A 17,114-nucleotide genomic window follows, 5' to 3' on the forward strand; every position below is an offset into this window, starting at 1 on the left:
ACCAGCATGGCCAACCTGGCGTCGACGTACAGGGACCAAGGGCGGTGGAAGGATGCCGAAGAGCTGGACGTGCAAGTAGTGGAGACTTGCAAGACGAAGCTCGGAGCGGACCATCCCAACACGCTGGCCAGCATGGCCAACCTAGCGTCGACGTACAGGAACCAAGGGCGGTGGAAGGATGCCGAAGAGCTAGAGGTGCAAGTAATAGAGACTTACAAGACGAAGCTCGGAGCGGACCATCCGTCCACGCTGACCAGCATGGCCAATCTGGCGTCAACATACCTGAACCAAGGGCGGTGGAAGGATGCCGAAGAGCTGGAGGTGCAAGTAATGGAGACTCGTAAGACGAAGCTTGGGGCGGACCACCCCTACACGCTAGCCAGCATGGCCAACCTTGCTATCACGTGGAAAGGGCAGGGTCGTGATGCGGAAGCTAGAAAACTCATGAGCGAATGTGTGCGGTTACGCTACCATATTTTAGGTGCTAGCCATCCACATTACATGTCTGCCTTAAAGGAGCTGGCTAGGTGGGAAGCAGAGCAAGTGGATGTCGACTTCTTAATGGCTCACAATGACTAGATTAGTGGACCAACATGAATTTAATTGTAGAGAAAGATGCGCGTAATGTAGATATTAGAACTATAATTTTCGACTTGTATTTTCCAGGATAGCTAGTAGTTTGGAAAATCGCTACTAGTACGACGAAGGCAGGTGAAGGGTACTTTAGGAAGTGGCATCACAGAGTTGGCCTGTCATAGTGGCGGTGTCGACCGAGGTGGCGAATCCTATAGCTATTTTCAGAGAGTTGAGTTAGTTGACAAACAACCCCGCAAGCACTCACTTCCAGCTTCAACCTCGCGATCACCGGCTACGCTTGTACTTGACAAGACCTGGCATGACTCAAATGCCTGTGAGAAGACAGCTCGTTGTGCTCTACGATGAACAACCTGTGATCTGAGATGATCTATGTTCGGGAACACTATGGGGGTTTCTGCAGTCTCCTGCCGGGGAGAAATGAGATCAAATCCCTCGTTTGAATTCTACCGGCTTCGTTGATTGGTAAGGAGATACGGCTTGTCGAGAAAGAGCTGTTGGTTTGAGCTAAGTACTCATTATCCATAGGTTGACCTACCCTAGCCATGATGACCCTTCCCAGGTGCCGAGCCCATAAACATCATACCTCAAAGCCAAATGCTGACGTTTTTCACCCTTGACTTAGTGTGTCGCCCCCCCCTTGAGGTGGATTGCTCTGATGACTATAGGGCGCCATAAATGAACCATTCCACACTGTACAAAACGATTCCTACGAGTGTCTGTGTCACAACTCTTACTCATCTGACACCCAAGATTCCATCACGACACGCGGCCAAGAAATCCCCTTCTCTAGTGAATGTGGATTCAGAGTAGAAATAACCTCTCTGGTAATCAGCAAATTCTCAACAATTACACCTACGCCAATTACCTGGATGGTGATGACGTACCGATTCGTGTCCTAGCAGTCACTGACGGAAGGGAAACGTCGATGCCAATATTTACACAATCCTAGACCATGTGATCTCAATTGCCCTCATTATCAAGAAGTCTGAGAAATCATGGTCGTTACTTAACAATTACGACGCAGAGCAAAGTAAACCTGGTTGCAACGGTATCTGACTATGGGATCCTCATGGTGGGCACTAATTACTTGAGGATTCACTGCGACAATGGAGTCTATTAGTCGCATTTTCGACCACGATGTTATTGGAACAGAGATCCAGAAGGAGGTGACGAGCAAATGTATGAAGTTGGTGACAACACCTAAGGACACAAAATGCCTAGGGTCAAAAATATTCATTACCAGCCACGTGAAGTTCGAAACACCGAAGTGAGTTCCTTCACATCCTACAATATCCATCTATTGACAAAGCTGTAGGTCTGACCAAATAACTGCTCTTCATGTAGCATTGAAGGACACACAGATTGCTTCAATAACCAAGACAGGTCACTGCCCTCAATTGAAATGGCAATAACCACCACTGCCTTTTTTTCGTACAGAATTTGACTAGAGCGGAGCTTGTCTGTTAATCCTCTTGCTAAAATTAGGAAGACTGTTAATAGGATGGAAGTTTCTTCTCTAATGTATTCCTGTTATAATCTATATTAAGGAATATGATGCAGTAGAAGTTTAGGAAGTTCATTAATAGGAAAATGTTCCCCTTTCATCTTTGTTTCTGTTTGTATCTTTGAGTATTCACAAATAGTAGTCTAGCTGGCGTGTCACAGAAAGAAGCATCGCCATAACCTAGCGCACTTCACCATCACATCCAACTACTCTCTGTTCACGGATCTGGGGAGGTAGTTTTGGACCAAGAAATCCCCTGCGCTGTTGCCATTCCTCAACCTATAAACTATATTTCTCTCATTTCCTACCCCCTCATAATTGTAAGACCAGGCCCATTTGACCTCGCAAATATCGCCATTCTCAAACCATGCGTCTTAAAAGCTCATTCTTGCTATGCGTAATATTTTGCTCCTCATTCCCTAAGATATTCGCAGCTATAACACGAACCATGACGTCCCCCTTCCCTGGAACTACATGCCCCCCTCTGGGGCTGCTTCCAAAATCCTACCCAAACACATCGTACGTAGTGACAATCTTATTTCTTCTGCCCGCGCAAAAGAGCAAAGTGTCCGCTTCCAGGACTTTGATCCCCGGACTTTACGTCATTCATACTGATTTCCCTCATGCGGAGGATGGAGAAGAGCCAGCGATGATTCAACCCGAGGACGCGGAGTCAAGGAAAGAAATCCAATCGGATAACTCAATATCTGCCACTGCCACCGTTTCGTCAAACCTTATGACAAAGGCGTCTGCGGCATCCACCTCAATGCCAGAGTTGTCGACGGCATCTACGTGGCTGCTGCAGTCTTCAACCACATTCGCATTGGAACCGGACAGTTCACCAATATCTACTTTTGTGCAAGAGTCTTCAGAGGCATCCAACTCTATACTACAATTTTCAACAATATCCTCCTTTACACTGGAGTCATTTAACCCACCCAACCCAGCGTCCAAATCATCCCTTACAACTACTCAAACCTCAAACCCATCAATATCTTCACAGCACAGCTGGGGAATATGCCACGGTGATCTCTCCAATGCCGTCATCATAGTAGGACTCCACACCTCATTCAACAACGGTATCGAGGTCGTTTTGCCGATTACATACAGCATAGCGAAAAAGAACTGCATATGTCTCGAAAGCCAGAAAGCACACCAAAACCAGGGGTTTATGTTGAAGAGCGCACGTAGTGGTAACACTGGCCAAATCTTCGTTAAACTCGGCGGCTTGGTTAATGGTTCTCAACTCGCACTGTCGCTGGCGTTTGATGTCGCGAGGGCGCATTGCGATACTTTTATCTTTGTGGATGTGGATGTGGGTGAGGAATTTGGTGTTACTACTACTGTTCCAGCTACGAGATCGTGGACAGGTTTGACGACGCCGCCTTCGTTTGTGCTGGATACTGAGGGGATTACGGGTGACTCTATGACTGGGGAGAAGGATATGATGATGACGTCTGGAACGGAATCTGCAGTTTCGGTGGTTACAATAACCATGTCAACGCCACTTGAGCCTTCAAGTACATCACTTCTAAGTGGCAACACCAGCACAATGGCCAGTAGTAGAAGAAGGACTTTAAGTACATCTCCAAGTACGCCACCTCTAAGCGACATCACATATACCAACGCCAGGCCTAGCCGCAGCACTAGTTCGAACAACTCTTCTAAGACACTTACACTGAAACATAAGACCACAACGACATCCTCTTCACCTCCACCATCAACCCCTCCATCCTCTGACGCTTCACCCGATCCTGCTATACTTGCACCTACACCCAGTATCACAATTCTGGCCACTTTTTCACAGAGAAAGCATCTCAGCGCCCTTCATCAGACAAGCTTGAACTCCCTCGAGCCCGTGCGCTCGTGTCTCTCACGCTTGGGTGTTGATGTCGAATGTGCCACCATCCCCGACCTACAGATCAGAGCAGTGTCTACATTGATTGTAAAGCCAGAGGGGGGGAGGGAGAAGGATAAAGTGGCGCGGTGGAGTAAAGGGTTCCGAGAGGTGGGAATGGTAGTATCAACTAAGAAGGGTAAGGAGGCGGCGATTGCCAGAAAAGAACAAGAGCGTCGAGATAATCCCGAAGTATCTCTCGACCTCATAGACTTCACTATGGAGTCGACAGAATCTCCCATCGACTCCGCTACAATCGTGACCTCAGTTCGGGTCCAGCGACCGATTTCAACTCCCACGCACCTAATACAAACCGCACTGGGCCCCACTTCCCACCTCTTCACACTCATACCACCAACCCCCAACCTCAATTCCATACTGCTAAACCCTTCATTCACACTCTCCTCTGCCCTTCCCCTAGCTACATATGCCTCCCTCCCCAAACTCACAGACCTAGACCACCCACCCCCACCACCAACAAACATCCTCACAGCCACACGATACACTACCTCCCTCCGAATCTGGGATCCACACTGCACGCCGAAACTCTACCCTCTCCAACGTATTGGCCAACGAGGAGAGGAAGAAACTGAAAAGGAACCTTGGACCACGACACTTGGCCCGGGTTGTTAGCGAACTGTAACTCCCACCGGTACCGCCGCGGCGGATATTGGCGGGAGCACGAGTGGTGCGGCTGCGGGTTATACGCCTGAAGCGCTTAACCATTTTACGTATGTGGAGCCTGTAGGTTGGGGGCTTGTGGGGCTGATGGGGGTGGTTGGGATGTGGGAGTTTTGGAGGATGGTGAGGGCGCCTTGGGTGTTGTGGGGAGGGAGATTGAGGCCAAGGGCCAGAGAGAGGATGAGGACGGAGTGACTAGTTGGGATTAGTTGTGGATGGGTGTGTGGTAAGATTTTCTTGGGCTTGATATTTGAGAAAGGGGAGGAGGGAAGGGAGTGGTGGTTACTTGGATGGCTATGTATAGACGTGTTGGGTTTCCTTGAGAGGTGGATGAGAGATGATGTACTGCATCTTCCTACGTCATGTAGGCCATGACAGACGGGGTAGGATTTTAGGATAGAAATTAGCATCCTGTTAGCAGTTACTCTAAATATAGCAGGGGGTTTAACACACGAGCTCTAGCTAATTATGCGCCATGTTGGGTGATAATACGCTGCCTAAAGAGAGGGACAGAAGGTTGAAGTTGGTGGAGTGAGGGAAATGTGCGTCTATATTACACTGATAGAAGGTTGAAGTGAGTCCACCGACTGTGTAACCTATCCGCGCCGAATATGATCATGTAGGACTTGCGTCTATATATGTACAATCCTCTAAGCTATGCCCTGGGTATCATCAACAGTGATCATACACCCTCCTCACCTTCTCGCCATCAAGTCAACAGAATCTCAAACCCTTCCTTACTGATAGTAACTTCCTCATTCTCAAACGCGTACTTTCTTCTCACAAGCTCAAAAACAATCAATCCAGCACTCGTACTCGGTACCTGCCGAATCGTATTCAAGAAGAAATCACGGTAGAGATAGCGTCTCCAACCCCCCGCTCTTTTCGCGAGTTTCTTGCACTGTCGGAAAGTTTCTTCATATGCATGGTAGTACCGCTGCATGATACGACTGGGCTTCTTTTCGTCGTGTGCTTGGTAGTCCAGCGCTTCAAGACGACGGTAGTGCACGGTTTGTAATTCAGTGAGCGGGTGTTGGACCAGTTGCGAAGTGATAGAAGCAGATATGCCCGCTAGAAGGAGAAAAGCAGGCTCGATGGTGTAATGAGGTTTTATCACTGGCCGGCCATCCATATCGTCGCGGTAATGGGCGGCAGACTCCAGCAAGGTGTCGCGCGTGCGGCTTCCGTAGTATTTTGTTATGAACTCGTAGTAGGCCTGGCTTTTGATGGTTTCGAAGGTGCTGAAAAATACGGCGGCGCCGAAAGAGTCTTTGACTAAACTCAGCGTCCAGCCCGCGAAAATGCCGCGGACGCCAATGGAATGTAGCTTGTGACCCGCATAGTGCCACATTGTCTTATATTTGCCCTCGAGGATGTCGGCGGTGCGGAAGCGGACTTGGAGGGCATCGAAGGGGGCGGCCAGGAGCGATTGTACACCTCCGGCTATGAAGCCTGCGGAGAGGGTAGTGGAAATGGATGGAGGGGGATAAGAGCGTTTAATGTGGTGCGAAGAAGGTGCATGAAGAGAGGAGAGACTTTGGAGATATGCCGTATAGAGCACCGCGCCGATACTGCTCAACGTTAGACTTGAAATGTGCAGATTAACTGCGTGTTATCACACAACGTGGAACATGACTAGGGCAGGGTCTATCTATTAACCCTCTCGCTAGAATTAAGGAGAAGGCCAACAGAGTGCACATCACTGCCCTGAATTACCCCAGTCTTGACTACGTTAGGTGACAAGACGCAATATGCATGGACCTTACAAAGTATTTGCCATTAGCGGCGGCAGCACCTGGTTCGGAATGAAGCTCCACCCCTCGGCCCTGACTGCATGAGCCAGAAGAGCTGGAGTCGTCATTCTCCATGACCATCCCAACTCAGCCTGCACATGGGGATTGATAGCCCTGGCATAGCCTAGGTAGTCGATGCGACCACGAAAGAAGGCCTTTACTGGCGCGCGGAAATAGAAAGCTACAGCTCGAGCCGTGATGGCGCGTATACCGGCGGCTTGCACTCCAGTCGCGGCGTTGCCCTTCTTTGGCTGGGTCGCGGTCTCTGGGTCCTCATTGCGGGGGGAGGGAGAGACTCCAGCGCGAATGCTGGAGCCGGTAGTCATCTCATATCATCGGAGGGGGAGTCGAAGCCTGCAGAGCACTGCTGCAGGTGGGAGAGCCGTCCTTTCTATCTCCTAAATGAAGGTGAGGTTGCACGTGGGAGGGTGGTGGTCATTGTGGTCACGGTGGTCACCGGTGAAGAGTGAATGACAACCCGACAATACCCACCTGCTTTTCCGTTTTCCATTTTCCGTTTTCCGTTTTCCGTTTTCCGCTTCAGTTTTCCGCTCTGCAGCGGAAATTGAGAGGGAGCGCCCGCGTTAGAGCTTGGCGCCAAGCCATTCTGCGAAAGCGCGGATCGCGTCTCCTCCGCCGTCATTTACTTTCCCATCGTCAACCTCGCGACTTTTCTCCATCTCACCTTCCCCCGACCTTCTCCCATCTCAGCCGCGTCAACTATCCGAAGGCCTGTCTTTTCTCGCTGCCTTCTACCATGGCTGACGATATTGTCATCGACAAACAGGTCTTCCACGAGCGTCTCAATAACTTTGTCACTAAGTGGAAGGCAGACAAGCGCTCGGGTGATGCCATTTTCAACGGTGCAGGTTCAATCGCGAGCTGTGTGGGCAAAGCGAGCGACCCGGGAACTTATTCTAAGCCGGCCGCCTTCCAGGTAAGCTCTCTCCCTTCTCCCTCACATTTGCATGCGCAGAAACGATGCGGCGCTGATCCCGTGGTTGTATAGCTATGGCTGCTAGGCTACGAGTTCCCCGCGACCCTGTTCGTCCTCACACCCGACCTTTTCCAGATCGTCACAACCAAGAAGAAGGGTACGTCGGCCACACTCACTACTATGACGGTTGAATGCTAATGTTGGCCGGCTTCCCAGCTTCGTACCTGGCACCGCTCAAAGGGGGTAAGGTTCCCGTCGAGATCCTGGTCCGTGGCAAGGATGCCGAAGAGAACAAGAAGCAGTTTCAGAGCTGCATAGAGTCCATGAAGAAGGCAGGCGTGAGTCACAATGGCAACAGCGAGATAAAACATGTCCTAACACGGCTTAGAAGAAAGTCGCAGTGATGAAAAAGGACAACGCCGCCGGCCCCTTCGCCGAGGAATGGAAGGCAGCATTTCAGGCCTCAGACATCAAGGAGGAGGATCAGGTCGATCTGGCGGGCATCTTGTCCAATGCTGCTTTGTCAGTCAAGGACGAGAAGGAGCTGGTGAGTTTGGAGACTTCAGCATCGCTCGGCTTGCATTGCTGACATGTACAAGCGTATCATCCGAGACGCCTCCCGAGCCTCCAGTGCCCTCATGACCAGCTACTTTGTCGAAGAAATGTCCGAAATCCTTGATACGGAGGAGAAAATTACTCATCGTGCGTTTTCGGAAAAAGTTGGCAACAAAATCGACGACCCCAAGTTTTTCCAGAAGGAAAAGGTGTCGAAGAATTTTGACCCCATGCAGCTGGACTGGTGCCTACAGCCCATCGTGCAGAGCGGCGGAAAATACGACCTGCGCTTTCAATCAGATCCGGACGAGAGCAACCTGCACGCCGGGGTCATCATATCAGCCCTAGGCCTGCGCTACCAGACATACGGCTGCATGGTTGGCCGGACGTACATGGTTGGCCCAAACAAGAGCCAGGAGAGCAACTACAAGCTTCTCCTATCCATGCATGATTTGGTCCTTAAATCGATAAAGGATGGCGTCGTGGCTAAGGACGTTTTCAACAAGGCCCTGAGCCTGCTCAAATCAAAGAAACCCGATTTAGAGAAGAATTTTACCATGAGAAACGTTGGCTACGGTATTGGTGTTGAGAACAAGGACCCAACCCTGCTGCTGAGTGCCAAAAACCAGCGGGTGCTAAAGGATGGCATGACGCTCGTTGTTCAAACTGGGCTGCAGGACCTCAAGAACCCGAACCCACAGGACAAGAAGAGTGCTGCTTATTCACTTCTCTTGATCGACACGGTTCGTGTGACACCCACTGATGCCGCCGTATTCACTAAAGATACCCCGTCCGATCTGGACTCAGTCTCATTCTTCTTTAACGACGAGGAAGAGCCTGAGACTAAGCCGAAACCGAAGCGAGAACGTCCTGGCGCGGTTGCACAGACAAACGCCACCAAGACGCGAACCCGACATGAGCGGCCGACAAATCAAGATGCGGAGAAGGAAGCGCAGCGCCGAGAGCATCAGAAAGAGCTTCATCAGAAGAAGCAGGCAGACGGCCTAGAAACGTACGGCAAGGGTGCAAAGTCTCTGAACGGAACCGAGGAGAAGAAGTTCAAGCGATTTGAATCGTACAAGCGCGACAACCAGCTGCCTGTTGCGGTTGCCAATCTAGAGATTGTTGTGGACAAGAAGCTCCAGACAGTCATTCTCCCCATTATGGGCCGTCCGGTGCCTTTCCACATTAACACCATCAAGAACGCCTCACACACTCCCGAGAGCGATTTTACCTCTCTGCGTATCAATTTCCTCTCGCCCGGTCAGGGAGTGGGTAGGAAAGACGACCAGCCGTTTGAAGACCCTAATGCACACTTTATTCGAAGCTTGACATTTCGCTCCCATGACGTGGATCGTATTGATAGAATCACTAAGGATATCACCGATCTCAAAAAGGACGTCGTCCGTCGGGAGCAGGAGAAGAAGCAGATGGAGGACGTGGTAGAGCAAGACAAGCTCATACCTATAAAGAGTGAGTTGATACGTCTTGCGCTCGAACTCCAAAATGCTGATTACATTATTAGACCGAAAACCATACATCCTTGACATGATCTTTATGCGACCCGCCATGGACGGCAAACGCATTCCCGGTCAAGTCGAAGTCCACCAAAACGGTCTCCGCTACGTTCATGGTGCTGGCGGCTTTAGGATCGATATCCTTTTCGGCAACATCAAGCACCTTTTTTTCCAGCCTTCGCAACACGAACTGATTGTCATCATTCATGTCCACCTCAAAAATCCAATCATGATTGGAAAGAAGAAGGCCAAGGACGTTCAGTTTGTTCGCGAAGCTACTGAGATGCAGTTTGACGAGACGGGTAACCGGAAACGACGACACAAATTTGGTGACGAAGAAGAGTTCGAGCAGGAACAAGAAGAGCGACGACGACGCGCCGCTCTCGATAAAGAGTTCAAGAACTTTGCTGAGAAAATCGCGGACGCAGCGCGCAACGAAAATGTGTCGGTGGATATTCCCTACCGAGAGCTCGGTTTCAATGGTGTTCCTTCCAGATCATCTGTGCTCGTTCAGCCCACCACAGACTGCTTAGTACAACTTACTGAGCCACCATTCACATGTCTGACCCTCGCCGAGATCGAAATCGTCCACCTAGAACGTGTCCAATTCGGCCTACGCAACTTCGACATGGTGGTCGTATTCAAAGACTACAACCGCCCTCCGGTACACATCAACACCATCCCCGTCGAGTCTCTTGACCCAGTCAAAGACTGGCTCGACAGCGTCGACATTCCCTTCTCCGAAGGTCCGCTCAATCTCAACTGGGCCACCATCATGAAAACCGTTACCTCGGACCCCCACCAATTCTTCGTCGACGGTGGATGGTCGTTCTTGTCCACGGAATCTGACGACGAGGATGACGAGCAGGAGGAAGAGGAAAGCGCGTTTGAGGTTAGTGACTCGGAGCTTGCTATCTCGGATGAAAGTTCTGGGTCTGGCAGTGATTTCGATGAGAATGCAAGCGATGAGATGAGTGCCGAGGGGAGTGACGATGAGTTGAGTGAGGAAGGCGAGGATTGGGATGAGCTGGAGAAGAAGGCGGCGAGGAAAGATAGAGAGGGGGGATTGAATGATGATGATGACAGGGGGAAGAAGAGGAAACGTTGATGAGGGGAAATGATGGGAGGGGACTATGGCGATGACTGATTAATGCTTCACTCTTTGCGAGAAAGCAGAGCAGAGAGGATTGTGTAGCATCAGAGTCATTTTCTGATTTTCACCTCACCTTGGCTTCCTGTTCCTCAGGCTGGATAGCTATATGGACTTTGTAAGATTGGTTGATGGATATTTCGCCCACCCACTTGCTTGTGGGCGGGAAATTGGTTTGGACGTGCATGGATGGACGGGTACAGATCACAGATGGCAGCTAGGCGCTAGGAGCGTCTGAGTAATAAAAGTCTCATTGCTATACATGCACACAAAGACACTTAATTGACGCCGGTTGAACAATGAGGCACCTACTTGCTATAAGCTAGTATTGTTGCACTACACCCAACCAACGTAGAAAATGACCAAGGTAGAGTGAGTCTGATAAATAAACATCTTGCTATAACTAGAGAGGTGAATAACGCAGTGCAAATCCGTTCTGAACTGTCCCCCTGGCCATGCATGTTCTACCCTGGGTGACAAGATTTCGTTTTACAATGCCTTGCATGCCTTGTGAATGAAAGCTTTCCGGCAAGCAAACTTCCTTCGAATGTGTTATGCTCAAGGCCGGACCTGATCAGAAATCAGGCAACGAGAGGAACGCGTGCTTGCGCGGACTAAACATGCTTCATGCCGGCCCGTCTTGGTAAGTCTGAGGGTCTTGGTAGGTGGCTGGAATTGAGGATTGGCGCAGGGATCCCGCATACGGGAAGGCGTCGAAATGCATACCGCAAATAGTTTAGCGCCTGTGAAGGGGGCATGTACCAGTGGCTGTCAGATGGATTCTTTTTTCAGGTGATGGAGATGCCTTAACTCCATGACATAGCATATCGGACGAATATTGCAACAGAAGATGGCGGAGGGTCGGATGGTGACTTGGAGTTTGTCCGAATGGATGAAGGGTGAGAGGGAGGATATAAACCTTGGAAGGGAGGGAGATGTACTAGATTGCACGCTGACCGGGCTTGCTTGAAGCCTTTTACTTGTTTTTACTTGCTGAGTTCTTATACGCTGGGATTTGATACCGTTCCTTCTAACTTCTTTAAAGCGGCCGCGGGTGTACAAACGCATCGGCTTCCCTAAACTTTCTCCTCACCTAAACGACCCGTCATCTCCTTTGCCCTCCACTCACTCTCATCCACTACTACAATGGGCCCCTCAAAATCCATGCAAATGGGCCCGCTATCCATTTCTCGCTGGGATCTCTTCTACAAATCCCAATTCAAGACCAAAGTCCCTTCACCCCCAGTCCCACCCTCCACCTCTCTAACCGGCCAGACCGCGATAGTCACAGGTAGCAACACGGGTCTCGGGTTCTACGCCTGTAAACACCTTCTTTCATTAAATCTCTCTCGATTAATCATTGCAGTACGATCAAAGAGTAAGGGAGAGACCGCCGCGAATGAGTTAAGGAAGCAATACACCGGGAAGATTGAGGTGTGGGAACTGGATATGAGTTCGTATGACTCAATCCGCGACTTTGTGCGCAGAGTGGAGTCCGAGTTGGAAAGACTTGATATTGCGATCCTGAACGCGGGAGTTGGGAGACTAAAATTCACTCTCAACCCCAGCACCGGCCACGAAGAAAGTATTCAAACAAACTACCTTTCCACCTTCCTCCTCTCCATCCTACTGCTCCCAGCACTGAAGAACAAATCACCCGCCGGAAAACCAGGTCATTTGACACTGATAAACTCGGCTATGGGGTATTGGGCGAAATTCCCAAACCGCACCCAAGTCCCCCTCCTCGCTTCCTTCGACGACGAGAAAATCACGCCCTGGGATCCGCAAGAGCGCTACGCTGTGTCCAAAGCACTCGGGCATTTATTCTTCCCCAGGCTGGCCGAATATGTGTCTGCGGATGATGTAGTCATGAATATGGTGGAGCCGGGTTTCATCAAAGGCTCGAATCTGCAGCGTGACGCAAAAGGGACGATGCGTGTGGCGGTTGGGATTTTTGCAGGATTGACTGGGAGAAGGGTGCAGGACGGGGCGTGGACGCATGTGGATGCAGTGGCGGTGAAGGGGAAGGAGAGTCATGGGTGTTTTTTGATGAATTGGGGGGTTTTGCCGTAAGTGATCAGGTTTTTTGTTAGTTGATTTTGAGACGCCTTTGTACTAGACATTGTTAGCTAACTTGTTGCGCGATGCGTAGGTTTAATGAGATGGTGTATACGGAGGAAGGAAAGGTGATTATGGATAGGCTCTGGGATGAGACAATGTTAGAATTTGCGTTTGCTGGAGTAGATGGGATTCTCAAGGACATGAAAAACGAGTGATGTGAGAAAAGAGTCCGGTTGCCGTGGTAGATACACTAACTGGATTCGGGTTTTGGGCTGGTTGACATCGGGCGTTTCTCGTTCTTGAATTGTTTGCGAGAGAGTTGAGGAAATTACAGCCCCTTTACTTGTTTAGCAAGATTCCCTATAAGTTTAGCATAAGAGATCTCGTTAGGGGTTTGTGGTTATTAGCTTGGGGGATTTTTAGGGAATTTCAAGCTGGCGCTAGGTTGAGATCATGAGAATGGGATAAGGTCATCCAGTGTATCTTAACTATAGATCATCTAATCAGGGACTGGACCTTAGTTAGCACAGAGCCAAACTTGGCATCCCAATAGATATGCGCCGAATCTTGGTGGTGTATTAGTGAAAGTAGGTGTAAGACGATGGATCATCATTTTTGGAACCTAAAACAGCTAACATATGCAGAGCGCGTCTGGTCCAGCCTCATAGTTGCAGTGGATCAAGTGCACCACGAAGTCGCTCCTCCGCGGAAGCATAACTCACCTTGACTCTGCAACCGAACTGGAGGGTGACAGCATGCGCATAGCAGCCAACATCCATATCTCCAGAGCCGAGGAGGCTAAGCTTTGCGGTAGTTGATGGCCTCGTTTTGGGCATACTTGGCACTAGTTTGAAGAAATGCATAGATTGCCCGGACACATTTGCTGTGTCTCGTATGCCCGATCAGGGCGATCTAGAGGATCGAGAAATGGAATGTACAGTATGTGGACTACCGAGCTCGTGTGTATATACACACACTATGGAACTGGGTAAACGGCGTGATTATTGGGCGGTAGGATCTGGGGAAAATGGTCTCGAGGTACTCTGGACTTGAGGCGAGATTTCAGGGTATGAGCGGAGAAAGGAGTGAAAGAGGGGTACGTACGGAATACAGGCAAGTCTGTATTGAGAATGAGTTAAAAAAATACGAGGGAAAGTTGACAGTACTACCATATGCCAAGTGAGGAAGCTGTAGATAACCCGACAGATAACCCTGCGTCCATCAGTGGTCTAGAAACCAGGGACTTCCTTCGCAAATTCGGCCAAGCCAATCCTTAATCCTTCAAACCAGTCTCCCAATCCCTCTCCAACAGGCAACCTGGATAACTGTGTGAGTAAGAGACCAAGAAAATACAAATAATGGGCGAGAGCATGAGAACAAATGGCAACATTACCCTTCAAGCCAATCCAAGCCCCGCTATGCAAAAATCAGGAAGGCAAAGGAAACACTCAATCTATATTAGCAATTGACAAGAAACTTACCCATGGATCAAAGCGACTTGGATTTACCCGGACCTCGCCCAATCCCTGAAAACCACACCACCCCTACACCATCTCTCATTGAACTGACCAGGATATTGGGGTTCCGGAACACCAAAATATGTAGGAAACGGAGAAACCCAGATAGCTTGCCACAATTATCAAATTATTCTGCCACGAGGGCGGGGAACCGGACCTTGGATCTCACATGGATGTAATGGGCCCTGGTTGTGAGGCGATATATATAGGTTGATGAACAGAGATATTCTCTGCTTTTAAGGAGGACGTGGTTCGCTTCTTTACAACTCGCCTTCGCATAGGATTCGATATTTTTTGGTCAATAATTGTCGTCGCGCAGAACACAGAACGAGCTCAACTGAACACGTTGAATCGAAGGCAAGATGAAGATCTCAGCCCTCATCCTCGTCATCGTTGCTTCAGTCGCCACAGCAGCTCCCACAGCGGTATGCTCTCGCCATCGTGATTTCCAATCCCCTCCGAGTAAAGTGTTGATCCGGTCGATTTAGACTAGCCTAGAACGTGCGACGAAAACAATAAGAGATGCAGCTGGCAACGACCTACTCGCTCCATGCACCGAATGTCCATGCTCCAGGGATTTTAAAAATTACATTTGTACTTGCGTTAGTGGATTCCTATTGTACCCCCAAGTGTAAATCTGATGCTAATTATGATGAAAGATTCCAAATGGATGTTGTTGTACATAAAGGGAGAAAAGAGAAGCCGGAAATAGCATAGCGCAAGAGCAGACACTCGGCTCTCGTATTGGCGGTCGAAGACAATCGGGGTGGGAATAGGAAGTGGGGTTCTAGTTGGGAAGAATTAATGTGCAAATTGGTGGCTGCTCGAGCACTGCTCATACAGGTGTACGATAGAGTGGGAGTAAATTGGAGCTTGTTAAGGCATTGTGAGAATTGGTTACGGCTTTTGGACTAGAGTGAAGAAAGCGCAATTCGAGAGTGGAGTTTTGCGTTAACTGTACATCGACCTCGAGTGTTCTGGTAGTGTTTCCAGCTGTCATTGACTGGACAGATCACTACTTTCGAGCCTCGGTGGCTTCTTTCAAGCCCCTACTCGCCACCCGAACTCTTCTCTTGATCTTCCTTCTCTTCTTCCGGCCGGATCCACTTGCGGAAGATAAGCGTTAAGACACTTCCAATGGTGACCTGGAGCGCTTGGTAGAGGACCGCTGGGATTTGAAGCTTGCTCTGGTTGACTGGGCTGATACTTAGATACATGACTGAACTTACAGGGACAACCATTGCAAGAGCTTTCGCCGGACAACAGTAGCACACAGCAATAACATCCTTTTTTGGAAGCCAAATGATAGAGGTTATGAAACATATTCCAAGCCAGACAAAGTATAGAGAAAAGGAGATGAAGATGAGGAAAACGATGTTGGAGGGCTTGACGGTAGCAAAGGCACCAGAGTGAAAAGCTTGGTCAAAGGTCTGCCAGACTAATGTAAGAAGGGCCACGGACGATAGCTTCATTAGCTTCCATCTGATGAAGACAGTTTTTGTAATATCCGGAAAGAGGTTCTGGACGATTTGGCCAACGAACATGGGGATAAAAAGTGAGAGTCCGAGCTGTTTAAACACACGCTGATAAATCTCCCCGTAGTTGTTTCCGTTGACCAGGACCTTTGTATACCATGCTCCGCTAGACAGATACATTTGGAGAAGGATTGGAGTGAGGAAAGGACACAGGAATTGACCGATAACAGACTGGACCACGGTGAGTGCAGCATTGCCATGAGCTTGGCGTGTCATGACAACATTAGATGACATGGTGGTAGGAGCAGAGCCGACAAAAAGGAGGCCAATGAGTAACCATGGATCCATAAACCTTGGGTTTGTTGCACAGATGGTGACTATTCCAAAAGTAGCCGCCGAAGTCATCAGGTAGCATTGGAGCTGGACTGAAGCGTGAACCTTCCATCGCTTGTAGTTGTCGAACAGAACACGAGTCGACACCGTGCATCCATTTATGAAGAAGATGACGGATACGGCGAGGTATGTTACGATAGTTCGTTTTAAGCGCTGTTGCGAGTCGGGGACCTGGACCTGGGAAGAGACGAGGATCACGAATCCCATCCCGAGCAAGAACCACTGGTCTTGGATAAACCACTTGAGGGCCTGGAGTAATGTCTGGAGCTTAGTCTTTCTCACTTCCTGTGTGTCTGAAAGGCTACGGGAGATCTCGAAATCGTCCATTCCTAAGTCCTTCTTTTCGAAGGCTCTCGTGGAAGGTGGTGCTGGCCCATTCGGAGAGGGGGAGTCGACCTCGTGGTTTAAGGTTGATGGGATATTTGAAGGCGCTTGAATGGGTCGGTGTACTGGTACTAGATTGGCCATGACGAATTGGAGAGGCAAAATGCTGAATTGCCAGCCGCAATGAGAGGGCTCCTGTAAAGGAGCGGAGAATCGGGGGGATTAAGTCCACGAGAAATTTCGGAGACTTCAGAGGAGTCATCTTGAAGATTGTGACAGTAGTATGGCCTATTACAAACATTTATGCGCCAATCTACCGAGGTTGAGGATAACAAGTCCGCAATACAATCGCTAGCGGCGGAAAAGCGCAGCATATCCCCCACTTAACGTGGGACATTAGTAAGACGGATTTGACTAGTTAAGCCTGTTGTTAGTAAAAGAACCTCAACAGCACAGAAACTCCTGCCTTAAATTACTCCTGCTATGATCCACCTGAAGTGAGACGTTGCAGTAGCTGCGAGTTTTTAAATATCCATAAAGATCAAAACATTCCCTAAACTAGAGATAAGCTAAAGAAGAAGAAGGAGGTAGGAGACATTGTCGTTTAGGCTATCGTATCTGCTGGCTAGGTGGTCAAGGATAGAACTAATTCATGGTGAAACCATGTTATCTGTAGGCCGGTGGGCTCTACAATGAGTTGTCTAATCAACCTT

At 49.4% G+C, this 17,114-nt stretch overlaps 6 protein-coding genes across 6 annotated transcripts in view; 4 read left to right on the forward strand and 2 right to left on the reverse strand.

Moving 5' to 3' along the window:
* BDR25DRAFT_300614 (TPR-like protein) overlaps window positions 1-728 on the forward strand; it is a 3,946-nt gene extending 3,218 nt beyond the window's left edge. Inside the window, exon 4 of the mRNA XM_033689412.1 lies at window positions 6-728. Within this exon, the coding sequence (XP_033553595.1) occupies window positions 6-579 (574 nt within the window). The 3' untranslated portion in view covers window positions 580-728. The remainder of the gene's footprint in view (window positions 1-5) is intronic.
* A 1,821-nt stretch (window positions 729-2,549) lies between these two features.
* Window positions 2,550-5,054, forward strand: BDR25DRAFT_349817 (uncharacterized protein; the record flags this gene model as incomplete). Its single annotated transcript, XM_033694604.1, has 4 exons — window positions 2,550-4,560; window positions 4,596-4,686; window positions 4,747-4,870; window positions 4,911-5,054. The coding sequence occupies 4 exons, from the start codon at window positions 2,550-2,552 to the stop codon at window positions 5,052-5,054; spliced, it is 2,370 nt and encodes a 789-aa protein (XP_033553596.1).
* Window positions 5,055-5,212: 158 nt separating this feature from the next.
* BDR25DRAFT_252952 (mitochondrial carrier) lies at window positions 5,213-6,923 on the reverse strand. The gene is made up of 2 exons (XM_033686209.1): window positions 6,446-6,923; window positions 5,213-6,250 (listed from the first exon to the last, which is right to left on the reverse strand). Exons 1-2 carry the CDS (start codon window positions 6,796-6,798, stop codon window positions 5,389-5,391), a joined length of 1,215 nt encoding a protein of 404 aa, XP_033553597.1. The 5' UTR covers window positions 6,799-6,923; the 3' UTR covers window positions 5,213-5,388.
* A 213-nt stretch (window positions 6,924-7,136) lies between these two features.
* Window positions 7,137-10,894, forward strand: BDR25DRAFT_300616 (SPT16-domain-containing protein). Its single transcript, XM_033689413.1, has 6 exons — window positions 7,137-7,409; window positions 7,482-7,566; window positions 7,626-7,747; window positions 7,798-7,956; window positions 8,009-9,437; window positions 9,490-10,894. The coding sequence occupies exons 1-6, from the start codon at window positions 7,230-7,232 to the stop codon at window positions 10,587-10,589; spliced, it is 3,075 nt and encodes a 1,024-aa protein (XP_033553598.1). The 5' UTR covers window positions 7,137-7,229; the 3' UTR covers window positions 10,590-10,894.
* An 883-nt stretch (window positions 10,895-11,777) lies between these two features.
* Window positions 11,778-12,907, forward strand: BDR25DRAFT_322111 (NAD(P)-binding protein; the record flags this gene model as incomplete). The annotated part of the gene is made up of 2 exons (XM_033692012.1): window positions 11,778-12,700; window positions 12,784-12,907. 2 exons carry the CDS (start codon window positions 11,778-11,780, stop codon window positions 12,905-12,907), a joined length of 1,047 nt encoding a protein of 348 aa, XP_033553599.1.
* Window positions 12,908-15,258: 2,351 nt separating this feature from the next.
* BDR25DRAFT_210595 (uncharacterized protein) lies at window positions 15,259-16,404 on the reverse strand (the record flags this gene model as incomplete). The annotated part of the gene is made up of 1 exon (XM_033684658.1): window positions 15,259-16,404. The coding sequence occupies one exon, from the start codon at window positions 16,402-16,404 to the stop codon at window positions 15,259-15,261; it is 1,146 nt and encodes a 381-aa protein (XP_033553600.1).
* Window positions 16,405-17,114: the final 710 nt, after the last annotated feature.

Source organism: Lindgomyces ingoldianus, assembly GCF_010093535.1.
Source record: "Lindgomyces ingoldianus strain ATCC 200398 unplaced genomic scaffold BDR25scaffold_3, whole genome shotgun sequence".
NCBI classification, from domain to species: Eukaryota; Fungi; Ascomycota; class Dothideomycetes; order Pleosporales; family Lindgomycetaceae; genus Lindgomyces; species Lindgomyces ingoldianus.